Here is a 26,908-nt window from a genome sequence, read left to right as displayed (position 1 = left end):
CATCCATAGTAATAATGCTTCAGGAACTTAATCATGGCTGTCACCTTGCCACCTAGCGTATACTTTTTTTGGTTCCTTTTGCTTCTCCAGGGGGGATGTCTCAGGGAATAAGCTATCGTCTTGCTTGGTGACCTTTCTGATGGGTCAGGCCCCTCCCTGTCCCTTCCCATATTCAGGAAGCTGATGAGGTTCTGGACTAAACTGAACTTCCTCTTTGGGTTGCTAAGCAGGATGCAGGAGTCTTATCCATCCAGCCTCCGCTTTTGCCCATTTAGCTCTGTTTACACAGAGAATTCTGGGTGAGATGGCCTGGAGAAAATGGTAAGGAGCCCTCAGCTGGACAAGGAAGTGAAAGCAATTGATAAGAGAGGGAGGAGGGCTCCCTGATGTTCATAATATCATTATATCTTCATTACACAAGTATAAATGGGACCAAGTCATTTTAGATGGTGAAGAGACACAATTAGTCTTCTCTTTTAGAAAAATCACTAAATGGTCATTTTAATAGGGTTAGGGTTAGAGGCAGGGAGACCTATTAAGAGTACTGTAAGAAATTGTCAGTGTTTAACCAAGGCATTGCTAGTAGAGACAGGATCAACTTTGTGGATCAGTAGACTTTGGTGAGTAAATGAATGGTAGAGAATGAATGAAAGTACTTTAAGATAACTCATAGGTTTCTGACTTAAGAAACTAACTAGATAGGTGGCATAATGGTCAATATAGGTAATAGAGAAGGAAAAGCAGGATAGGTGAGTGAAGAGTAAATTCCTTTTGGATATAGCTGTTGCATATCCAGCGTAGTGGTATCTAATAGGCATATGGTCACATTGAAGTTCCAAATTAGCAGTATAGTTTAGGAGTTATCAAAGCAGAGGAAAGATGTCAGAAGATGGAACCCACGAGTAAGGTCAGAAAGATAGAAAATAGGGAAGTATCATGAATGTAAAAGAAGCAGGTTAGGGGCACCTGGGTGGCTCAGTTGGTTGAGCGTCTGACTCTTGGTTTTGGCTTAGGTCATGATCTCAGGGTCCTGAGATTGAGCCCAGTGTCTGGCTCCACACTCAGTTCAGAGTCTGGTTGAGATTCTCTCCCTTTCCACCCCTCCCCCTGCTCACACTCACTCTCTCTAAACTAAATAAATCGGCTAGCCTGGTGATGGGTATTAAGGAGGGCACGTATTGCATGGAGCACTGGGTGTTATACGCAAACAATGAATCATGGAACACTACATCAAACACTAATGATGTACTCTATGGTGACTGACATAACATAGTAAAAAGTTTTTAAAAATTAAAAGTTTAAAAAAAAAAAAGAGGCAGGTTTAAGAAGGGGATGGTCATATATGTCAGGCGATGCAGACAGATTATAAGACCTCAGAAGGAATCTGAAAATTAAAAGGTCAGCATTGACAGTGTTTGGCAAGTTGGTGGGTTGTACAGTTAATGGGAAGTTGATGGTAGGTGTGTCTTTAATTTTTATTTTTTAATGATGCAGAGGTTTGAGCATATTTAAGTACTAAGGGAAAAGAAAATCAGTAGGGAGAAGTCGAAGATTCAAGAAAGAACCAAAATAATTTAAAGGAGCAAGGTTCTAGAGGAGGTGGAATCAAGGCCACAGGTGGTAGTGGCCACAATTATAGGTATTGATTGTCTTTGAACAAGAGAGATTGACACACTTTTTTCTGTAATTGAAAGAATAAAGGAAGGTTATATATATATATATATAAATATATATATTTTAAAGATTTTATTAATTTATTTGAGAGAGGGAAAGGGAGAAGCAAACTTCCTGCTGAGCAGAGAGCCCGACGTGGGGCTCGATCCCAGGACTCTGAGATCACCACCTGAGCCGAAGGCATACGCTTAACTGAGCCACCTACATGCTCCAAAAGGAAGGTTATAGATGCAATTAAGGTTATGTAGGTAAAAGATAAGGATGTTAAGTAGCTCCTACCTGATAATTTCTGGTTTTCTTTTTAATTTCCTTTTTAAAAAATTTTTTAAAGATTTTATTTATTTGAGAGAGAGACAGAGATAGCAAGAGAGAGCATGAATGGGGAGGAGATGGAGAAGCAGGCTTCCTGCTGAGCAGGGAGCCAGATGCACCGGATCCCAGGACCCTGGGATCATGACCTGAGCCAACGGCAGATGGTTTACTGACTGAGCCACCCAGGCGCCCTATGATTTCTCTTTTCAGTGAAGAAGGTCATTTACTGAGAGATAAGAGGGAAGATTAGGAAGTAGGCTAGATGCTTGGTGATGTTTAGGTCTAGCCTAATTTTCCATAACTGTGTATCTCTTGCCATTTTAACTTTCAGTCCTATGTGCCTTCAGTCTTGGATCATCTCAGGTTCTAAGAGTAAGGATGCTGAGAAATTTGAGGAACCTTTATGTCTCAGTATAGGGTTCAAGTCAGCTAGTCCTTTTCTTTTTGCTTTTTTAAGAATTTGCTTGTAAATTGAACTTAAAAATGCCATGATATTTGGGGCAAGTGGATAAGGTGCCCAATAATCTTTACTAGGAATGATAAGCGTTGATTTAATGTTAAATTGTGTTGCCAGTAGTTACTTTATTTATTTATTTATTTATTTATTTATTTATTTATTTATGATTTTATTTGAGAAAGAGAGAACACGAGTGAAGGGGAGGGGCAGAGGGAGAGGGAGAAGCAGACTCCCCGATGTAGGTTTCAGTCCCAGGACCCTGAGATCATGACCTGAGCCTAAGGCAGATGCTTAACCAACTGAGCACCAGGTGCCCCAAGTTACTTTGTTTTAATATTTTGTCCCATTGTTCATACTTTGAGGACCACCTCCTAGCATAGCCTCTTTTTTTTCCTACTGTCTCACTTTCTGTCTGATCTCAGCTATCAGGTACCTGAGATACCCTAGTATCTTAAAAAAAGAGTGAGCTGGATTTTCATTACCCAAGAAGTAAGACAAGTGGTAAACGTGAAGAATTTAGATAAATATAATTAATCCAAAATAGTTAATAGTTTAAAAGTTTTCTGACATTTTATGTTACAGTTTATTAAAATATTACTTGACATCACTGTCAAGGACAGAGTGCTTAGCAGAGTGAAACCTGGGTATGATCCCTTTAAGGGCATGGTTCTCAAAAGCGTGGTTCTCAGGGGTGCCTGGGTGGCTCAGTTGGTTAAGCACCTGCCTTCTGCTGGGGTCATGATCCCAGGGTCCTGGGATCGGGCTCCGCATCGGGCTCCCTACTCTCTGGGGAGTCTGCTTCTCCCTCTCGTGCTGCCTGTCGCTCCCCCTGCTTGTGTACTCACTCTCTGTCAAATGAATAGATAGAATTTTTTTTTAAGATTTTATTTATTTATTTATTTATTTATTTATTTATTTATTTATTTATTTAAGATAGAGCGAGAGAGTGAACACGAACAGAGGGAGAGGGAGAAGCAGACTCCCTGCTGAGCAGGAAGCCCGATGCAGGGCTTGATCCCAGGACCCTGGGATCATGACCTGAGCTGAAGGCAGACGCTTAACCAACAGAGCCACCCAGGCGCCCCTAGGTAGAATCTTTAAAAAAAAAAAAAAAGTGTTCTCAGACCAGCAGCAGTGGTATCATCTATGGGCTTGTTAGAAATGCAAGTTCAGGGGCACCTGAATGGCTCCAACTCTTTTTTATTTTTATTTTTTAATAGATTTCCTTTTTTAAAAAAGATTTTATTTATTTGACAGAGAGAGAGAGCACAAGCAGGAGGGAGCAGCAGAGGGAGAAGGAAAAGCAGGCTCCCTGCTGATCAGGGAGCCTGATGCAGGACTTGGTCCCAGGACCCTGAGATCATGACCTGAACGGAAGGCAGACGCTTAACTGACTGAGCCACCCAGGCGCCCCTAAGGGTCCGACTCCTGATATTAGCTCAGGTCTTGATTTCACAGTCGTGAGTTCAAGCCCCATGTTGGGCTCCATGCCAGGCATAGAGACTACTTAAAAAAAAAAAAAAAAAGAAAGAAAGAAAAATGCAAGTTCATGAGCCATGGCCTTCTGAATTGCATCTCTGGGAACAAGGCCCAGGAAACCTTTAATAAGCTTTCCAAGTGATTTTTATTTCATATTAAAGTTTGAGAACCAATCTAAGATCATAGTTGTATATCTTTATGGTATAGGAAGTGATAGCAATATGTTGGTAAAAGGGGCCTCATTCATCATAAAAATTGTGTACTGAGATCAAAGCCATGTTCCCTGTTTGAAAAAATCTGTTATAGGGGCGCCTGGGTGGCTCAGTCATTAAGCGTCTGCCTTTGGCTCAGGGCGTGATCCTGGCGTTCTGGGATCGAGCCCCACATCAGGCTCCTCTGCTGGGAGCCTGCTGCTTCCTCTCCCACTCCCCCTGCTTGTGTTCCCTCTCTCACTGGCTGTCTCTCTCTCTGTCAAATAAATAAAATATTTATTAAAAAAAAAAAGAAAAAAGAAAAAATCTGTTGTAGCCATGGTATTGTTGTGGTTTACTTTTTATTATGAAAAAAGTTGTAAGAAAAAATTGAGACACTAATATAATAATTAATATACAGTTAACATTTTACTATATTTGCTTCCTTTATTTTTTTCTGCTTGAGTTAAATTACAGACATCATTATGTTTGATCCTAAATGCTCCAGAAGATTACCACCTATTATCGTCTAACACTCAGTTCACATTTTATATTTTTTCACTTATGTTAAAATGTCTTTTGTCTAGCTAGTCTGTTCAAACCAGAACTAATCAAAGTTTATAAACTGGATTTGGTTGTTAGGCCCCTTAAATCTCTCTTAATCTAGAATAGTTTATTACATTTTCCCCCAATAATAAGCATTTAATCTAGCAGGTTTTAGTGACTGTTGTTTGCCAAGAAATAAAATAAATATTTATTTAAGGAGTCAAATTCAAAAGCACAGTAGTAGTCAAAAAAGAAAACCATAAGGCTTTGTAAACCAAAGTAGTCAAAAGAGGCTTAATCTGGGAGAGTGACCATTAAGAACAGAACTAAGAGAGCATAAGTTAAAATTCATTTTTGTAATTCCTTTAACTCCTAAATTCATCCATTACTGTTTAGGTATAATTAGGAGGCCGCTACTATTACTTTTATTAAAATCATTTTTTTGTTTGTTTGTTTTACAGTGGTCAGATCAAACTAGCAGATTTTGGACTTGCACGGCTCTATAACTCTGAAGAGAGGTGAGGCATTCATCAAAATTACATGTGGGAAAAAGGAATTCTTTTTTTTTTTTTTTTTAATATTTTATTTATTTATTCGACAGAGGTGGAGGCAGCCAGCGAGAGAGGGAACACAAGCAGGGGGAGTGGGAGAGGAAGAAGCAGGCTCATAGCAGAGGAGCCTGACATGGGGCTCGATCCCATAACGCCGGGATCATGCCCTGAGCCGAAGGCAGACACTTAACCGCTGTGCCACCCAGGCGCCCCGGAAGGAATTCTTTTTATTCTTAGATATTCTAGTATTCCGCAAGTTGCAATAATTATCAGAGTTTCCTAATTTTCTAAATGTGTTAATTCTGTCTAAATTCTTGAATCAGCCTTAGACTGAAATAAATTAACCCAAATTGGAATGCAAGTTATTTTTTTATCTCCTACTTCTGTCCAGTTTACTTTTGAACTCTTAGATTGCTAATGGAGCTATTTTGACTCCCGTTTTCAATTGGCAGCTATTTCTGTTTGCATTTACTTGTACAAGTATTTTTTCATTAGAACCCATTGTAAATTTATGTCATGGTTGTTTTTTACATTTCAGTCGCCCTTATACAAACAAAGTCATTACTCTGTGGTACCGACCTCCAGAACTTCTGCTGGGAGAGGAGCGTTATACACCAGCCATTGATGTTTGGAGCTGTGGGTAAGTCTCTTTGTGCTTTCTCTCTTGATTGTAATTTACATGTTGTTGAACTTGTATCTGTTTTCTGTCTGCATTGGCTTTTTGTAGCTTTTCTTTAAGTTTGAGAGGAATTCAGAGGAATCTGTTGAATATTTCCTAGTATCAGAGACATAATTTTTTAAAAAACATTTCCCCAGGTGTTTTTTTTTTTTAAGATTTTATTTATTTATTTGACAGAGAGAGACAGCCAGCGAGAGAGGGAACACAAGCAGGGGGAGTGGGAGAGGAAGAAGCCGGCTCCTAGCGGAGAAGCCTGATGTGGGGCTCAATCCCAGAATGCCCTGAGCCGAAGGCAGACGCTTAACGACTGCGCCACCCCCCCCTTTTTTTTTTTTAACTTAGTTTGAATTGAGATCCAAATACATTCAAATAAGGTCCATAGTTTACAATTGATTATCTCAAGTCTTTTAATTATAGCTTCTCCCTCCATCTCTTAGAGAGGCTCCCCATCTTATAATTTCCTTTTTTTTTTTTTTAAGATTTTATTTATTTATTTGACAGGGAGAGGGACAGCAAGAGAGGGAACACAAGCAGGGGGAGTGGGAGAGGGAGAAGCAGGCTTCCTGTGGAGGAGCCTGATGCGGGGCTCGATCCCAGAACGCCAGGATCACACCCTGAGCCGAAGGCAGATGCTTAACGACTGAGCCACCCAGGCACCCCCCATCTTATAATTTCCTTAGAAGAAACTGGATCATTTGTCTTACAGAGCTTCCCACAGTCTAGATTTTGCTGATTGCATCCTCACTGTGTTTTTTTGTTGTTGTTATTTTAGCATGGTTCTCTATCCGTTTTATTTCCTATACATTATAGGTGTATTCAGGTTTGATTTCCAATCACCCAACTGACCCTGAAACTACTTTATAGGTGGTTTTGAGTACTTCTGATAGATTATGTCAATGATATATCAAAGTTGGGGGTAAGAGGCATTGGGAGCCTCTGCCCAGAGTACAGACAATAACTAGATACATTATCTGTAGAGAATTTAAAATCAAGAGAACAATCCACTACAAATTGGTGTACTTTTTATTATCACATTATACAGGCAATTCTAAATAATGTTTGCTAAAATATTCGTCCCTAAGAGGGCAGATTTACACACGCACACGCACACCCCACTTTACATAATATACAGTTATCTCTTTTTGAAATGTTATCAGCTATTAATGATACACCTTCATTAATTCATTTGTGGTGGTTTTGTGATGGTGATATTCTAATTATATATTATTCCTTACTGGAATAAAAAGAACATCTATTTTACTAACCCTAGGTACGAGTGATACAGAAGAAAGTAGAGATAAAGCTTTAATTCTTTCATTTTATTCACCAGTTTTAAAGATAATGTGAGGTAGTTCCCTTGTATCCCTCAAAGATGACCAAAGAGAGGGTTTTAGGCTTTTGTTTTAATTTTGTTTTGTGTTTTAGTTTCATTATGAACTCATGAATTTAAACTTTTTTTTTTTTTTTTAAAGATCCCTCTAAGAGAGAGAGAGTGTGGTGGGGGGAGGGGAGGGAGGAGGAGGGAGAGAGAATCCCAAGCAGACTGTCCACTGAGTGCAGAGCCTGATGTAGGGCTCAATTCCATGACCCCAAGACCATGACCTGAGTCCAATGCTCAATTGACTGAGCCATCCAGGTGCCCAACATTTTTAATGTGTTTTAATCTTATGGTTATCATCTTACTCCTATTCACATTTTCCAGTCTTTGGCCAGTGGAAGTTTAGTGGGTCCTTCCAACACCCATAGTGTTTGGTAAATAGCCTTCCTTGTTTTTTGGTTCCAAGCTCATCCTGTTCATTTAATGCCCCACATCTGGAATCAGCTCTCTAAAGAGTCTTAGTTCTTTTTAGGAAAATGATACTTAGAGACCACAATTTGTGTTAGGAGCATAGACGTTTTTGGGGTGCTTGGATGACTCAGTGAATTAAGCATCCAACTTTTTTTTTTTTTAAGATTTTATTTATTTGACACAGAGCAGGGGGAATGGCAGGAGAGGGAGCAGGGGGAATGGCAGGAGAGGGAGAAGCAGGCTCCCTGCTGAGCAGGGAGCCTGACACAGGGCTTAATCCAGGACCCTGGGATCATGACCTGGGCCAAAGGCAGACACTTAACTGGCTGAGCCACCCAGGCGCCTGGACTTGGCCCATTCTATACGCAGATAGGGAACCTGAACTTTAGGCTTAAGAGAGCTTGCCCTGGGTCACCTGGCGGAGGAATTGTAGAGTTCACATTTGAACCCAAGTCTTTTGGGTGATTTCATTATATATCACTGTAGTATATAAGCCACCCAACACACACACAGACACACACACACACGCGCGTGCACACAATTTCCCCCTTACCTGAATGGCCTCACCAGCTGTTCCATCTCAACCACCACTGACCAAGCACCTACTATACTTCTTCCTAACACTTACATAAATGCCAGCCCTAGGAGTTAGCAATTATTGTTGCTTTTTTTTTTAACTGTGGTAAAGTACACAGACGCCTAACTGACTGAGCCATCCAGGCACCCCAGCATCTGACTCTTGATTTCTGCTAAGGTCATGATCTCAGGGTCATGAGATCGAGCCCTGTGGCGGGCTCCACATTCATCACAGTCTGCTTAAGATTCTTTCCCTCTCCCTCTGCCTCTCCCGGCACTCACATTAGCTTGCTCTCTTTCTCAAGTAAATAAATAAATAAAATATTTTTTTAAAAAAGGAACATAGATATTTTATTAAGATTTTATTTATTTGAGAGAGAGAGTGAGCAAGAGAGTGCACGAGCGAGGGGAGAGGCAGAGGGAGAGGGAGAAGCAGAGTCCCTACTGAGCAGGGAGCCCGATGCGAGGCTTGATCCCAGGAACCTGAGATCATAACCGGAGCCAAAGGCAGACACTTAACCAACTGAACCACCTGGGCGCCCTGGAAGTTGTTTTTGATACTATATGATTTATGAATGTACACTCTGTCCTTGACCTCCATACCTTAGGGTTCTGACATAGGTACTTACAAGTGGAGCGTATACTTTTTTCCCATTCATTCCCTTCTGTATTATGTCAGTCTTTAAAAGGAGCACTGCAGGGGTTTTATTTCAAAATTCAAAAGGGTGATAGATAAGGAGAGCATAATTTCTGTGGTAGCCTACCCAACTCAAATGAAGCTTTAGTTAAATTTTACTGACTCAAGCTGGGTATGTTTGTGTTCTGGACTATTTGCTTTAACAGTATTAGCATTTAAATTGTCACAACTAGGCTCTAAAGTTAACGCCCCATTAAGATACACAGGGAAAGTTCATAGCTCTGTTGGTACTATTATTTCAGTGTGTGCAGCCTGCCACCTCAGTGTATTAGCAAAGTGTTCATTACATAATAATGTCTTCCCCACCAAAGAACTAGAAACTGAAATAAAACACCAAAGCCCGACTTGGAAATTAAAACTATCGATTAGACTTTAAAGCCCAGTAACTTCTTTGAATTAAGATTTTGCTGGATGTTTGATGTGAGCTTACTACTTTGGTGATCCATGGAAGTCTCTCTGAGGGAGAAACTAGAAGGACTGGTACAACAAATTATGCCTAGATTCTGAAAACCCACCTGGGTTTGTTTTTCTTTGTCTTACGTTACCAATTATGACAACACTATTTGGAATTTGATTTCGTGGTTAATGTTAGAAGTAGAGTGAAATTTTGCTTTTACTTTTTTTCATTTTTAAAGACTTATTTATTTTAGAGTAGGGGGAGGGGCATAAGGAGAGAAACTCAAGCAGACTCTGTGTTGAGTGCGGAGCCTGAAGTGGGGCTGGATCCCACGACCCTGAGATCATGATCTGAACCAAAATTCAAAGTTGGACACTTAACCAACTGAGCCACCTAGGCACCCCTACTTTTACTTTTCTAATTTCTGGATAAGGTTTGAGTGAATATGAAGTAAGAATTTGTCATTTGAGGTTTACAAATGCTAATAGAAAGGTGGTAATAACTTTGAAAACTAGATTGGTTTTGCTTCTCTTATTTAGTCAAGCTAAAGAATTCAGAGTAAAACTATAAATATTGCTTTTGTATTTGTAAATCTGATTTCAGAGCACAGGCCAGAGAAGAGATTTTTTTTTCCATTTTCTTTTTTTTCCCACTTTTCAAAAAAATGAAATATATTGTGAATACAAAAAAGTACGGAGTATTCATGGAGTTTTTTTTTCATTTGTTTTGAAGTTATGTTGATATGGGGGGATAGGTTAATTAGGTGATAGAAATTAAGGAGTGCACTTGTGATGAGCACTGGGTGATGTATGGAACTGTTGAATTACTATATTTTACACCTGAAACTAATATAACACTATATGAAAACTTAACTAAGTAGATTAATTTTGATATAATTTCACATGTACAGAAAAGTTCCTAGAAGAGTACAAAGAATTAGTATAGCCTTCATCCATATTCACTAAAATTTTTTAACCTTTTGAGGTATATAATAAACTGCATGTTTAAAATGTACAATTTAAGTTTTGACACATTGTATACACCAGTGAAACTATCACCACAACCAAGATAATGATGACTTCTGAAAGTTTCCATATGTTCCTTTGTAATCTCTCTCCTGTCCACACTATCCCATTCCTAGGCAACCACTATTCTGCTTTCTATCACTGTAATTGATTTCCATTTCTAGAATTTTATGTAAATGGAATCATGTAGTATATATTCTTTTTCCCTCTTGCATCTTTTACTCAGCATAATTATTTTGAGATTTATTCATGTTAGATTCACTAATTGTTAACATCTTGCCACATTTGCTTTTATATTCATGTGTATGTATGTGTATGCACACCACGTCTTTTTTCCAGAACTATTTGAAAGTAGTTGTATATATCATGCTCTTTCCCATTTTAATATTAAATCTACATTTAAAAAAAAGATTTTATTTATTTATTTGACAGAGAGCACAAGCAGGGGAGCAGCAGGCAGAGGGAGAGGGAGAATCAGACTCTCCACTGAGCAGGGAGCTCGATGTGAAGCTTGATCCCAGGACCCTGGGATCATGACCTGAGCCGAAGGCAGATGCTTAACCTACTGAGCCACCTAGTTGCCCTTAATGTACATTTTTTAAGAACAAAGATATTCTTATGTATAATCACAGTACCATTATCAAATTCAGGAAGTTTAACATTGATACACTGTCTTTTAAGTTGTTTAGCTTATATTCCATGTTATTTTTTCAGTACCCTAAGAATATCCTAGAAACAGTACTTCACCTGATAGAGGATTTAATCCAGTATCATGTATTACATTTAGTTCTCATTCTTTTTTCTTTTTTTCTTTTTTTAAGATTTATTTATCTTAGAGAGAGAGTTCATGAGTGGGAGAGGGAGAGAGAATCTCAAGCAGACCCCATGCAAAGCGCACAGAGCCAGATGTGGGGCTCAATCCTAGGATCCTGAGATCATGACCTGAGCTGAAACCAAGAGTCAGATGCTAACTGACTGCGCCACACAGGCGCCCCTAGTTCTCATTCTTTACTCTGGAACAGTACTTAGCCTTCCTTTGTCTTTCATGACATTTACATTTTTTGTTTTTTGTTTTTTGTTTTTTTTGTTTTTAATATTTTATTTATTTATTTGACACAGAGAGAGAAAGAGAGATCACAAGTAGGCAGAGGGAGAGGAAGAAGCAGGCTCCCTGCTGAGCAGAGAGCCTAATGGCGGGTCTCCATCGGATCGTGACCTGAGCTGAAGGCAGACACCCAACTGTCTAAGCCACCCAGGAGCCCCTAGTTCTCATTATTTACTCTGGAACAGTCCTTAGCCTTTATCTTTCATGACATTTACATTTTTGAAGGACAGACTAGCTACTATATAGATTCAAGTTATAAAGTTTTGGCTGGAATATTCCCTAAGTGTTCCTTTTAAGTTACCACGTTTGTATTTACATGAACCCTGTTTTCCTCTTACTGATAATATTAATTTTGGGCACTTAGTTAAGGTGTTGTCTTTTTCCCCACTAAATAGTTATTAGTTTTTCTTTTGTAATTAAGTAATTTGTGGAGACATATTTGGGGACTTTGTAAATATTTCAGTATTATTTTGGAAGACATTTTTGAAGTGGGAAAGGCGTTTAAGTATAATGTGTTTGAAAGTCCTGTTGAAACTGACATCTGATGACAATAAACGTTTCTTTACAAATAACAATGCTAAGAGGGCTGTAGGATATTGCACATTCTACAGAGCAAATGAATGGAAAAGCTAATCTTTATAGGAACTGCTGAGCATTCTTGTAAAATTGAAGTATGGGTTTTTTAGTCTTTACTTCCTTAATTTATAATGGAATTGATAGAAAAAGACTGACTCATTTCTTTGCTTGTAGGCTTTATAGGTGGCAAAAGTTTGATCTCCTGGCAAATATAAATTCTATATACTATGTATTCTCACTTTGAGAAATACTTTCTTTTACAAAACTCAGACACTGCAGTTTGGGGCTTATCTACAACCTGTTATATCAGATGCAGTCAGATAGACTATAAAAGTTTGAGACACAGATTAGGCTCCAGGGATATCTCTCTTAACCTCTCAATTTTACTCTTTCTAGATGCATCCTTGGGGAACTGTTCACAAAGAAGCCTATTTTTCAAGCCAATCTGGAACTGGCTCAGCTAGAACTGATCAGGTACAGCTTTGCATGTGCTCTAGGTACCCGGGTGTGATAGGTGATCTCATCTTCTAATTTCTAATACTTTTTGTTCATTCTACTAAATGAGCTTATGCTTCTTGTGTCCAAGTAAGTTTCTCAGTCAGATTTACCACATATTTTGTCATGGGCTGTAGATGTGAAGAAGTTGTATTTCCCTTTTTTAGGTCTTACTAAAGGTCTACATTTTAGATTCCCTGTTTTTAGACATTTAAGGTCTTTGCATTTTTTTATTAGTTCTTTATATAAAAGCATACTATTTTCAGTGTGGTGATTTCATTCCTAGGTTAGATTAAGATCAAATTTATGCAGCAGACATTTATTGAGTCTGTTCTATAATAAATTCCTTTCTCTGTTAAACTTGAGGATTTAGAAATACATAAGATAGGTCCTTGCCTTCAGAGAGCTCAGAATTTAGTAAGTGATACAGCATGTAAACAGATAATTAAAGGTGGTGTATAATTCATTATTTGTTATGCATTAAATTCAGTTTTCTATCAAAATTTTAGGCTTTCTTCTTTCAGTTTTCCCTATAGGGACATTATAGGACCAGCTCATCTCTTTGAAATTAATACTAACTGAACAGAACAAAATTGATAATGAAAACCTTTATGGAGGTTTTAAAAACATGTTTTACAAAACCAAGTGTATGGATCATTTTAGACTCTTTTGCCAGGATTTTCTCTTCACTATCTTATAACCAATTATTTCTGTCCTTAAAGCAGTGAGGTCAAGGTTTACCTTTCTGCGTGCCCTCTAATTTAATAAGCCAAGATTCCCCAGACCTCAGGAGGTAATAATTTCTGCTTCTGTTATCTCCAGAATTCACAGTGCTGACTCACTCACTTCTTGTTCGGGCTTTTTTTTTGTTTTCAGTCGACTCTGTGGTAGCCCTTGTCCAGCTGTGTGGCCTGATGTTATCAAGCTGCCCTACTTCAATACCATGAAACCGAAGAAGCAATATAGAAGGCGTCTGCGAGAAGAATTCTCTTTGTGAGTTTGGCAAAAATGTACATCTGGTTTCTGTGTGTTTAGGCTTGACTTTTTCCTGGCCTAGGGAGTTACTGTTGTCCCAACTTATTATAGCAGCACCTCACAGGAAAACATTGTATCTTCGAACAGTGTATGAATTTTATCATAGTGCTGTTGTAATTTTCTCTTATGAAGGCTTTATGTTTTTTATTTATTTTTATTTTTTTATTCATTTGAGAGAGAGAGAGAGAGAGAGCACAAGCAGGGGGAGAGGTAGAGGGAGAAGCAGACTCCCTGCTGAGCTGGGAGCCAACATGGGGCTTGACCCCAGGACCCGGAGATCATGACTCAAGCTGAAGGCAGATGCTTAACCACCTGAGCCAACCAGGAGCCCCTGCTTTATTTGTTTTTAAGTTTTTTATTTAAGTAATCTCTATATCCAGCGTTGGGCTGGTACTCACAACCCCGAGATCAAGAGTTGCGTGCTTTTCCGACTGAGCCATCTAAAGCCTTTAGATGATAGAAAATCATTTTATTGTGAACAATATATAAATTTCCTCATAGTCCTTTTGATTCTCCCACGATAAAAGAGTGGAACTGCTGGCTTCATGTTTTCTACCTGTATTATAGCATTGCATAAACCCTGTATGGGAGCAAATCTGCTTGCTTATTTATCCAGCTTCTAGCTCCCTTTCCACAGTTTATTTGGAGCTGGAAATTCAGAGACCTCTGATACAAGGTTACAGGTTTAAGAACTCTGGGGTCATTGTGAATTTGTTCTTTCTACAGCATTCCTTCGGCAGCACTTGATTTACTGGACCACATGCTGACACTAGATCCTAGCAAACGTTGCACAGCTGAACAGACTTTACAGAGTGACTTCCTTAAAGATGTTGAGCTCAGCAAAATGGATCCTCCAGAGTAAGTGCTGCTAGCTAAGTAGTGACCCTAAACCTCACACTAAGCGTCAGGAGACGAAAACTCAAAATAATAGGTTTTTAGAAGGAACTGCAAATGGCTAAGTCCAGAATGGAGAGGTGCCCTTGAGTATTATGGTTGAAAAGAGGTTTGTTTTATTGCTTTTTTTCTTTTTAAACAAGGAATAGATTTAGATATGATATTTGTTCTAATTTGACTCAAGCTGTCTTTTGTCCCTGAATCCCCAGCATATTGCCCTGTAAAACTTCTTTGAAAGTATTCCTTCTGGTTTTTGCTCTTACCCATTTCATTTGCTTGAATCTCCTATGTGTGTGGTGACCACGTATATCCCAAACTTGGAAGGACAGTCCTAATTTTAAATAGTTTGCATCACTGTCAGGTCATATATCCCGAATTTTGATGTTGAAAATAGGGTCTTTGTGCCTCTCTCACACAAGAATCTTCTGTATTTTCTGTATTCTGTAGGATCTTCTGAGGTTTTACATTCATGTTTCACATTTGGCAAATAAGTCTTATATCTTTGAATTTTTCATTGACGTGTTAATAGTTTTCATATCAGAGTCTTTGGGTATTTTTTTCTTACATAAAGTATCTTAAAGAAATACACAGTATTTAAAGACTGAGTGGGTAGTAACTACAAATCTAATTGTTCCAAAGAAATGTCCAAATTCATTTACTGCACTAGAATTTTGATACATTGAGTGTGTCTTGAAATACATAAGCTTTTTACTGAAATTTGGGAGGTCTTATTATAGAGATATTTTGAGTCTGGTAATCTTTATTGTAATAAGATTTGACTTGCCAGGGCTGTTTGTATTACTGAATATGAGGAAATCTGGAAATATATTAAAATATATTAATAAACACCACAAAATATCAAGTCATGGAAATTCAGTGGGTAGAAAGAAGAAAACCCGTTTTTTGGTCCTCACAGACCAAATAATGCATAAATTGATTTTACACAAAAGTGATTTAATAATACTAAACTTCAGTGGTTCACTACCTTGCCAGGAGGGACTTTTTGTAGATACTAACAAGCCAGTCATTTCTGTCCTATTCATTCCTAATTGAAACTTGACCAAGAAAGTTCTCCTTTATTCTTGTTATACAAAGCAAGAACAGTTGTAAGACTTAACTATTTGACTGGAATGTGGGTGTTTATATAGTAGGCGTGTCTCTGGTATTAGCAAGATCCTCATTTCTCAATGTAGAAATCTCTTGGGCTTTTGGATTTTTATTTTCCTCAGACTGCCATATGCCATGACCCCTTTTACACTGCTACTATCTGTTTACTATATTTCTAGTTATTTTTATGTTATTCTTTCCATTTCCCTCTGCTCTTTGCCTTCACATTTTAATCTCTTGTCCTTCCATTCACTCACTGTTGCAGTCCCACACACATTTCCCCTTTGTTTTATCTTTTTGCAGCCTCCCCCACTGGCAGGATTGCCATGAATTGTGGAGTAAGAAACGGCGACGACAGCGACAGAGTGGTGTTGTGATAGAAGAACCACCTCCATCCAAAGCCTCTCGCAAAGAAACTACCTCAGGGACAAGTGCTGAGCCTGTGAAGAACAGCAGCCCAGCACCACCTGAGCCTGCTTCTGGCAAGGTGGAGCCTGGGACTGGGGATGCAATAGGTCAGTTCTGGGATGGAGTTTTTGTGCTTTAAGGACATTAGGGCAGGTTTTGATGGTCAAGTGCAAGGATGCTGCACGTGTGTGTTTTAGTTTTTAGCCACTGAAGCATTAATAAAGACGTGACCTCATTATGAGGAGAAGGAGCTAAACCAAGTTTTGTACATGTGGTCCAGGAAGTCTACAGTAGATTATTTTCCTTTCAAGAAAGTGGGAATACTATATCTCAAGTAGATGTACAGGATAAATCAATAAATTAGGCCAAATTTAAGGTTCCTTTACCCATGGTTCTCTAACATGTAATTTAGAGCCCTGTTTATGTTAGGTTTGTTAAGACCTTCTTAGAATCTAATAATTTAAATCACAGTTGCTATTAAATGTAGTTAGTTCTGTAGAAGGTTATTTGATCTAAATATATCCAAAACTGTGTAATAGTGAGCTATTATAATAAAGTAGTTTTGTGATACCATCAGTTTTTCTGAACTATAGGTATTCTTTCCATGGCTCATTTTCCCTTCCTTGTCCACCTACAAGAGTGGTTTTTAACACTGGCTGCACATTCGAATCATTTGGAAAGCTTGAAAAGTAAACACTCCTGAACAATTGCCAGATCTCTGGGGATGGAAACTGAGGCATCTGAATTTTACAATCTCTCCTAGTAATTCTGATGTACAATAAGGGTTGTAAGTCCCTGATCTTGTAGAATATAGGTAAAATGAAATCACTTTTACTCACAGTGCAGAGATGTTTTAGCTTGTTCCTATATTTTTAAGTGAAAATATAAAGAATAACAAATTGTCATGACAGTTTGAGGCATGAAAAACGAGATATTCAAAATGAAACTTCACACATTGAATATTGTAAGTTGCTGTTGCCAGTTGCAGAAGGCAAAGGTCCTTAACCTGCCTCATCCTCTTATATTGGCTCCACTGTCCACAGGCCTTGGTGACATCACACAGCAGTTGAATCAAAGTGAATTGGCAGTGTTACTGAATCTGCTGCAGAGCCAAACTGACCTGAGCATCCCTCAAATGGCTCAGCTGCTTAACATCCACTCCAACCCAGAGATGCAGCAGCAGCTGGAGGCCCTGAACCAATCCATCAGTGCCCTAACTGAAGCCACTTCCCAGCAGCAGGACTCAGAGCCCATGGCCCCAGAGGAGTCTTTGAAGGAGGCACCTCCTGCCCTAGTGGTCCAGCCTTCAGCAGAACAGACAACCTCTGAAGCTTCAAGCACACCAGCTGACATGCAGAATATGTTGGCAGTTCTTTTGAGTCAGCTGATGAAAACCCAGGAGCCAGCAGGCAGCCTGGAGGAAAACAACAGTGACAAGAACAGTGGGCCACAGGGGCCCCGAAGAACTCCCACAATGCCACAGGAGGAGGCAGCAGGTAAACAGACCGGTCATGAATCTCATTGAGCTCAGGTGCTGTTGATCCTCTTAAATCTCTTTAACATTTTCTTTTTCACATCAGTGGCCTCAGTTTCAGTTTTTTGTAACCTAGTCTACAGGAGAACATAGCACCCAGTGATGTATTTCTTGCCCGGCTTCTATTTAAGTCTCAGAGCTTCTCAAAGCACCTCTCATATACTGATTGTTTTTCCATTTCCTAGGAGGTGGGTAAGTAAAGCCTCTGTATTCTAACCCAAGGAAACCACAACCATAGCTAATGATATATCTTGAACCACTGTGTGAATGGTGGCCAACTAGTATAGCACTTAAAAATCTGCCTTCCAAATAAACCATCATCAGATTGTACACTCAACTTTACTCTAGTGTAGTAAATACTGATACCAGTCTTACCTGAAAGATATAGTCAAGAAAACTCTAATAAAATGCCATTGTTAATTTCCTGAGGAGTAATTTGGAGGTATTTCTAAGTAGATAACTAACACCATACATTTCCTTTCCCCCAAAATTTTAGTGTATAAAAATGCTTTTTAAAAATCTGTGTTCCTAAGAGACAATTGAATGGACCTCAAATTAGGAAGTGAGCATTACATAAAGAAAAATCTGAGAAAAGGAAGTAATGTTATACCTTGATCTGGCATGACCACAGCACACAATTTTATTAGAGGAAAGAAAGTTAAAATTTTCTAATTCTGATTCACAGTCTATTTGCAAAATGCTTACTTATCTGAAAGTGTTTTCAACTCGTTGGAAATTTTCGCTGTTCATGAAGACCCCATGAATTGGGGAATGAGAAGAGGCACAAGGGCTGAGGAGGTACACTAACCTTCAACTTTAGGTTGTCCTACATTCATATTTCATATGGGATGGTGCAGAAAGTATATGCCTTTTTTCCACTGGTATACAAATATATAAGCTATTTTTCACATGTAAAGCTTTTTAAAACGGGAAGATAACATAAATAAAATTAACCCCTTTACTTTACAGATAGGTAAACTGAAATCCAGGAGTTTAAATAATCCTGCCTATGGTCCCACTGCTGGAACCATATTATTGGCAGAGGCAGAATTAGGACTGGTATACTTCTCTTAATGTTTCTTTTTAATGTGTTTTTTAATTCACTTTGTTACCCTGTCGTACTGCTTTTAAGAGACTCTAGAACACGGAATAACAGAAAGGTAATCTAGAATTAAAGCAGGCCTTTTTGCCTCCTCTCTTATACCTTCCTTCTCCTTCCCACCCCAGCAGAAAAATTCAACTATAATCAAAATACGTGGGAGAAGTTGTTCAAATTAAATAATATAGTGATTGAAAGAAATTCACCCAGTAATTGAGCTAATAAGCTATCAGCCAAATGGTCAGATTGAACTAAAATTAAGGCCTGGCCTATGGCTAGAAATTGTTATATTTACTTTTCAGAGAAGAGTAAAAATACCGCTCCTCATTGTTAGTCATCCCTGGATTATCCAGTTTTCCCTGTCTCTCCTGTTTCTGTTTCTCCCCTGCTGCCTCTCTTTTGGCCATTTTACTGTTCATTAGCACTTCCACCAGAGGGCAGACTGAATAAGCCAGAGAAGGTGAAAATCTGTTACTTTGGCTATGTTTAGCTACTCTACTTGTGTGGGGAAAGGGTTATGATTGAATCTAATGAGTCAATTGAAATATTTAAGTTATTTGTACATTTCATTAATACCTCCCTCCATTAGTACAGACTATTAAGAATTGGCAATATTGTTAACACTAAATCTTATATAATAGTATGACTTTTAAAATGTAATCTTTATTTTTAACTCCTTTAAGACGTTTTATTTAATAGTTCTTTACAGTCTGTCTGCTTTATTACGTCGAGGTAGTTTTCATCCTCATACATGTGAATTTGAACTCAAGAATTAGTTCTGTTGAAACACTATTGGACTATTCACATAAAAGGCAGAGTTTAAGTATGAAAAGTAGTATAGCTGGAAGAATAAGTTTAGCTTTGCTCACTTTTGCAGTTAGGCATTTTTAAAGTTGTTTGCCGTTGGTATTAAAAAAAAAAAAAAACCTGGTGTTTTGTTTTATGTATAGTCCAAAAATACTTTTAAATATAACTGGTACTGAGATATTCTTATGTAGTAAGATATATAGTATTGGCAGCAAAAAGCTCTGAAATCTATAGATGTTTGTAGTCCAGTTAGCTCTCCTTTTTCAGTGTCTTCTTTCCAATTGTGAGTTTTCTATAGCTAATTTTTTTTCCTTAAATTCATTTTTACCTACCACCTAGTCAACCAGCCAATCTGTCAACAAGCAACTTGGGTGGGTACTGTATACAGGGTGACCATCTCATCTCTGTACTGTCCTGGTTTTAAAACTGAAAGTCAGCAACCTGAGAACCTGCTCAGTCCCAAGCAACTTGGGACTGGTGGCCACCCTACTTGTGTGTTACATAGAGCACCTGAACTTATCCTTCCAGGGCACAACATTACAATATGGTGTTTTCAGAGTACTTTCACCTGCATGCTAAGTGAATACATACTTACTTTACTGATTGTCTTTGCAAAATATAATTGTGGTAAATATGCTACCAAAATACTTTATAACTAAAAACTATTTTTGGCTTGTCTGAGTAATGACTTTTATATCACTTAGCTCAGATAATAAAGCATTGACTATATGGACATTTAAAAATATGGTTCCATAGGGAACAGAAAAATCAGTCATTTGGAAGATATCCCAAAACATTAAACCTTTTCTTCAGCAGGGTGACTCCCAACTCTTTAAAAGCACTGTTCTGATTGTACTTGGTTTTGTATGTCCTCAAACTCACACCATTTTACATCTCTACTCTCGGGCCTTGGCATGAGTTACCAGACAATGATTGCCATGCTTAGGCAAATTTAGCCAGCAGTGGGGTTGGGGGTGGGGGTGTGGAAATGTGTGGAGTGGTTCAAGAAAGACAAAGATCTTTGGAAAGAGAGAATGTAGTATATAAGTTCAATACATTTCTAAATACTCAGTTCTTTCACCGTTTCCAAGATAAACAGATGTTTATCAACAGCCCATTCATTCTGCATGGCATTACTATAGTGATTTTTTTCATAGCATGGAAAAAATGCAGGAGGTTGGGAAACAAAATAGAAAATTATGATAGATTAGTCTTTATAATTACTGTAACATAGAAAGCTGAATGACAAAATGGTGGTTACTATCCCTTTTTTCAGAATGTGATTATGGGGAGAGGGGACTCAAGTTTGGAGAAGCACGTGTGTATTTATACATGACGGTACTGAAAGGTTTTTACTTTATTTCATCTCTCCTGTATATTCTTTAAGTTCTATTTCAGGTGTTAACCTTATATCATCAAATGTTCTGTAAAATGTGTTAGCTAAGTCCATGCAAGGTCTCCTATTGTACAGCAAGATTATGTGCTAGAAATGTGACCACAACATGTGTATTATTTCCTCTCATCTTCCTTCTTTCTACTTTATTTTCATTAATGTTTTGATCCAACAGCAAAAAGGGGCGGGGAGGCTGCCAACAGCCTACATATTAGAACAGTTCCTTAAGGAAGGAAATGGAGGAAATCTCAGACAAAAATCAGGACAATCATTTGAGAAACATACGATCTTTTTTACACCAGCTGTTAGATTCAGAATGCAACTGTTTTATTTTAATCACTTGATTTTATTTATAAATTGCAATTTCCTGATCCCAAGATTTTATTCTTTATATATATTTGGTTACTTGTATTGATATTTGTTTATGTTGGGCAGTGTATGTATGTGTGTATGTGTGTGTGTGTGTATGTTTGTGTTTATAATCACATGTGATTTTTAAGATGGTGTTTAAAAGAAGTAACCCTTCCACAGCATGTCCTCCTCACATTCTTCCACCAGAGAAGAGGCCCCCTGAGCCCCCCGGACCTCCACCGCCGCCACCTCCACCCCCTCTGGTTGAAGGCGATCTTTCCAGCGCCCCCCAGGAGTTGAACCCAGCCGTGACAGCCGCCTTGCTGCAACTTTTATCCCAGCCTGAAGCAGAGCCTCCTGGCCACCTGCCACATGAGCACCAGGCCTTGAGACCAATGGAATACTCCACCCGACCCCATCCCAACAGGACTTACGGAAACACTGATGGGCCTGAAACAGGGTTCAGTGCCACTGACACTGATGAACGCAACTCTGGTCCAGCTTTGACAGAATCCTTGACCCAGACCCTGGTGAAGAACAGGACCTACTCAGGCTCTGTGAGCCACCTTGGGGAGTCCAGCAGTTACCAGGGCACAGGGTCAGTTCAGTTCCCAGGGGACCAGGACCTCCGTTTTGCCAGGGTCCCCTTACCATTACACTCAGTGGTCGGGCAACCATTCCTGAAGGCTGAGGGAAGCAGCAACTCTGTGGTACATGCAGAGACCAAATTGCAGAACTATGGGGAGCTGGGGCCAGGAACCACTGGGGCCAGCAGTTCAGGAGCAGGCCTTAACTGGGGGGGCTCAGCTCAGTCTTCTGCTTACGGAAAACTCTATCGGGGGCCTACAAGAGTCCCGCCAAGAGGGGGAAGAGGGAGAGGAGTTCCTTACTAACCCAGAGACTTCAGTGTCCTGAAAGATTCCTTCCCTATTCATCCTTCCATCCAGTCCTCTGAAACATTAATGAAATCATTTGCCAGAGCGAGGTAATCATCTGCATTTGGCTACCGCAAAGCTGTCTGTTGTATTCCTTGCTCACTTGCTACTAGCAGGCGACTTATAAAATAATGATCTTGGCACCAGTTCCCCCTGGATGGGCTACAGCCAGAACAATTACTTCAACTCTACCTAGTAGATATAAGTAGAGAATGTGGAGAGGGTCATTAAATTGAAAAGTAAATGTTGTTGTAGTTCATTTGCCTGCACTTCTTGAGCAGAAGAAAAGGAGAACAGTTTCAATTTTGAGATGGCTCAGGAGAGGCTCTCTTTAGGTTTTTTAAATTTGGGGATTTTTTTTTATGATTTTTTTCTTTTGAATTTTGTTTTTTGGGGTTTTTTTTTTGTTTTGTTTTGTTTTGTTTCGTTTTGATTTCCTTTAACGATAATAGTGTTCACAAAATTTGAGCTACTCTTAGGCTTTTGCTATAAGGGAAACAGAGTGACTGGCTGATTTAAATAAATGTTTCCTTCCTCTCCACCATCTCACATTTTTGCTTTCAAGTGAACTCTTTTTTTCCCCATTGAGCATCTTGAACATACCTTTTTTCCAAATAAATTACTCATCCATAAAGTTTGCTCTGCTTTGACAAAAGACATGCCCCTCTCCCTGCACATGAAGCAGGTTGTAGAAAGAGGCACTCTTGGGCATGTAGGTAGATTTACCCCATCTCTTCCCTTTTTTACCCCTTCTTTATAGAGTTTCTCATTTTCTGTCTCTCTCTGTCTCTTTTTGAGGCATTTGTTTGGAAAAAATTAATCGTTGAGATGCCCAAGAACCTGGGATAATTCTTTACTTTTTTTGAAATAAAGGAAAGGAAATTCAACCTCCTATATTGTTCTCTGTAACTTTTCAATTCTAAAATGTTTTTGTTTTTTTAAAACCATGTTCTGATGGTGAAGTTGATTTATAAATGCAGACAGCCTAGGACATTGCTGTTGAGCTGGGGTTAGAGATGATGCCTCCATAACTAGAGGGCTAGTAAGAGCAGTTAGCATACTGTTTACACATATATTTTTATGTCAAAAAAAACCTTTGAAACAGAGCATTGTAGTGTTGTCAAAGAGAAAAGAAATACATCCTGAAAATACATGAAAATGTAACTTAGTTTTTAGGGTGCATATTTTTCTGAAGATCTATCAATATCTGAGACCTTTTTTAAAAAATAATTTTAAAAGAACAGACCGTGAGAAAGAACAGTATTGACATATACACATCTCAGCATGTATATCCTGCCAATTCTTTTAGGGAGTTTCCTCTAGAGAGTTTGATTTTGGTTTTGTTTTTGGTAAAAGGGGTTAAATAATGACTTCATGGCAAGAATTTTGCCTTATTATAAACAGGAAATGGAAAAGGGAAGGGCTTTCAGGGTGGGATAACTTGGGAGGCTTCTCATTCTGGTTTCCATTTCTATGTGAATACCAGCATATAATGTGTTTTAAAAACATACACATTCATATAAATTATCTTCACAGACTTAGACCTTTGTGAAACGTAAATTAGGACCCTTTTACAAAGAAAAGGCAAATATGCTTCAGCATCTTGGAGAATAGTTTTCAGAACTCAAGTGAAGTTTTGTGTTTCAATGCCAAGTTCTTATATTAAAAAATAAAAACTACTTGTAAGAGAAAGGTGCACTAATAAAAAAAGAAAACTTTAAAAAAATGAAAGAAGAACCCTCTTCAGATACTTACATGAAGACTATTTTCCCCTGTTTACTGAAATAGGTAGATATCCGGTGTGTGTATTTCTTTTATTATTCTCTGGGTTTTGGTCTGGCCTTGCCCTCATGGGCAAACATTGATTAGAGGAAGAACCTTCTAGCCATTTTGGCATTGATGGCTTTTTATACCAGTGTGTCCAATTAGATTTACTAGGCTCACTGACATGCTATTGGAAAATTCCATTAAAGTTCATCTGAACCTTTTGTCTGTTGACTTCTTAGTCCTCAGACATGGGACTTTGTAGTTTAGAATATTTGCATTTGAGGCATTGGGCCCCACTCCCATTTTTGATTAAAGAACTTAAGCTTGAGATACTTTCAGAAGTATCTTACTCAGTGAAAATAATTGGTCTCCCATCAAATATGAATAAAATTCTCTCTATATTTTCATTACATTTTGGTTATCAGCAGTCATCAATAATGTTTTTCCTTCTCCCTTCCCACCCCTTATTTTTAATTATGCCAAATATTCTAAATAATATACTTAAGTCTCCATTCTCCCATGCCTACTACTAGGGAAGGGGGTGAGTGTATGTATGGTGTGTGTATGTGTGTGTGTGATCCCATCTCACCCCCTACCCCATTTGGGGAGTCTAGCCTTTACAATGAAAAAAGTTTGGTAATTTTGACTATTTCTAAAAGCAAAGGGGGAAAAAAACTCAAATATCCTGGAATCTATGTGGAGGAAGAAAAGGTATTTGTTAATTTTTCAGCTATGTTATCTATAAATGTGATAGAAGTAAAGTTTTGGCAGAATTTCAACTTGACTGTTAGAAAATTACAAACCCAATTATATTCAAAAGTGGTTTTGTTTTGTTTTAATTATTGTACCATGGGAGATAAGTCCATTAAATACGTTATTTTGAACAGATGAGAAATCTGATTCTGTTCGTGAATGAGAGGCAAAACTGGTTTGACCATGATCATTTTTGTGGTTTTGAAAACAATTTTGTTTGACCCAGTTTCCTTAGTTTTTTCTTCAGCTGTCCATAGGAATGATAAAATGACATCAGATCTATACTTTTCAAAGCAGGGCAGTAGCACAAATTTGTAAGTAGGACTTTTTTGTTAGCTTATGCCATAGACATCACCCAGCCACTGTGCGTGTGTGTGCGTGTGTGTGTGTGTGTGTGTGTGTAATATGCATATATAGTTACAGTACTAAAATGGTTACCAGCAGGTTTTGAGAGAGAATGCTGCACCAGAAAAGTGTCAGTTGCCACCTCATTCTCCCTGATTTAGGTTCCTGACACTGTATTCATTCTCTCTTGTTTTTGCCCCACATCGGGTGTACCTTGTCTATGTACAGATATTTTGTAATATATTAAATTTTTTTCTTTCAGTTTATAAAAATGGAAAGTGGAGATTGGAAAATTAAATATTTCCTGTTACTATACCACTTTTGCTCCATTGCATTTACTTCTTAACCTGTAGCCTCTGAGCAGATCTAATTGCGTGTGAAGGGTTTTTTCCTCCACTTTATCTTAGGAGTTCTTTGTCTCAGAATCTCTGTAGTCTCATAAAATATCCAAAAAAAAAAAGTTCTCAGGGTTTGAAGAGGTGCTTCAAAACACTAGACTAGAAACTAGAGAAGAAAAAAAGTTGGGAAACCATAAGGTGATTTTTTTTTTTAAAGTAGTAATAGTTATACAAATGATGGTGCCAGGCCATCAAAAGAGTTGAGCCTCATGTACCCCAACTCCTCCTGAAAGGAGAGGTAAGTGGGTTTGAGCTCTACTTGTCAATGGAAGTTGCTAAGAGGCTGTTTAGACCAAAGAATGGTCTCTTAAATATAACCATCCGCCACAGGTCTTATGTTACCATGAGTAAAGTAGGCATGGAGATTACTGTTCCTAGCTCTGTTGAGATTTCCTGATGTGTTGCCAATCCGGGAAATGAGTAAAGTCGTTTATAAGGGTAAAATTCCTATTACCTTCAAAATCTTTCCTATCCACCTGAGGGGAGAATTGTTTTCCCTTCTCTTTCATGGCTTAGGACACTGAGAACTAAAATTTCCCTCGTGTATGCTGCAGTACTGCTAGTTATGACATAAGTAGGCAGGCAGACAGCAGATAAAACCCATTAGAAGACTTTAGAAAGGGAGGGGAGATTAGGTTATCAGGAAGTTGTTGGTGGGGTGAGCAATCATATAAGGTTAAAGGGTACACCAGAACAAGGAAATTAGGAAGATGAATTCAAATGCTGGTGATGAGGGTTGCCAGCCTATTTTTGAGTCCCCAAAGTTTATGATGTTCCCTTGCCTGTGGGCTGTCATGTCTACACAGAAGGAGAATGGAGAGCTCAAGATTGTTGCAATTCCTGGAATCCTGTGTTCCTGGTTAGCCTCCAGAGAAAAGGAATTTGTTTTTGGTCTTTATATATTGCAGATTCATGACTAGGAGTGTGAACCTCAACCTGCTAGAGAGTATTGTTTCCACTTCATAGCAGTGCAGTCTTTTTAATTCTGAGGCTAAAGGCTGAGGACCTAACTAACATGGACTTTTTTTCTCTATCATAGCCAAGGCTATTTCTAATTAGAAGCCATACTGTTTCAGTATCTACATTTCTTAAGCACTGTCTTTTCCAAGACAGGTATCTAACTGTATGGTAAAGTTAATGCCTCAAGGAAGTTAATAGTTAATGTTCTTCGTGCTGGAATTTCCTTTGTTATTAAAGATTGCCCCATAGTTTGACTGTGTTTCAGGTATGGAGTTACTTCTGTGTTCACAACTTAGTCATCTTGAAGGGCTAGGTGGAATGGAAGTGGGGAGTTCTTCAAGTGAGTAAATACTCAACCATTCCAAGGGAGAGGTGGAACTGCTAAATCTGTCAGTTGTCCTGAGAGGCAAGGTGAGCATTTCTGGACACGGTTAATTTTACTGTCCAGGTGTGGCACTTCTCTTCTATAGGAATACTTTTAATGTTCCTGTAACCTTAAGAATACTCTCAAGAGAACATTTACTCCAAGCTAGGGTCGAAAGACTTTGGGGGAAGTATGACACCTGGAGGAAT

The 26,908-nt window shown here is 38.6% G+C and overlaps 1 protein-coding gene across 13 annotated transcripts in view; it reads left to right on the top strand.

Annotated features, from left to right (window-relative positions):
- Nucleotides 1–26,908, top strand: part of CDK12 (cyclin dependent kinase 12) — a 73,026-nt gene that overhangs the window by 21,327 nt on the left and 24,791 nt on the right. For 8 of the 13 annotated variants that reach the window (XR_008961208.1, XR_008961206.1, XR_008961210.1 and 5 more), the window contains exons 7-14: nt 5,121–5,177; nt 5,749–5,850; nt 12,451–12,528; nt 13,426–13,542; nt 14,311–14,442; nt 15,889–16,100; nt 17,037–17,489; nt 21,358–21,775. Coding sequence is in view for 5 of the 13 variants with exons in the window: in XM_044389267.3 (XP_044245202.1) it covers nt 5,121–5,177; nt 5,749–5,850; nt 12,451–12,528; nt 13,426–13,542; nt 14,311–14,442; nt 15,889–16,100; nt 17,037–17,489; nt 21,358–21,775 (1,569 nt within the window). In the remaining 8 variants the exon portion in view is untranslated. Of the gene's footprint in view, nt 1–5,120; nt 5,178–5,748; nt 5,851–12,450; nt 12,529–13,425; nt 13,543–14,310; nt 14,443–15,888; nt 16,101–17,036; nt 17,490–21,357; nt 25,293–26,908 lie in introns of those variants that run through there. The other 5 variants (XM_048224436.2, XM_026512954.4, XM_026512953.4 and 2 more) reach the window with 3 other exon arrangements.

Source organism: Ursus arctos, unplaced genomic scaffold (assembly GCF_023065955.2).
Source record: "Ursus arctos isolate Adak ecotype North America unplaced genomic scaffold, UrsArc2.0 scaffold_24, whole genome shotgun sequence".
NCBI classification, from domain to species: Eukaryota; Metazoa; Chordata; class Mammalia; order Carnivora; family Ursidae; genus Ursus; species Ursus arctos.
The sequence above is the reverse complement of the archived record's forward strand: the minus strand, read 5'-3'. Positions and strand labels throughout refer to the sequence as shown.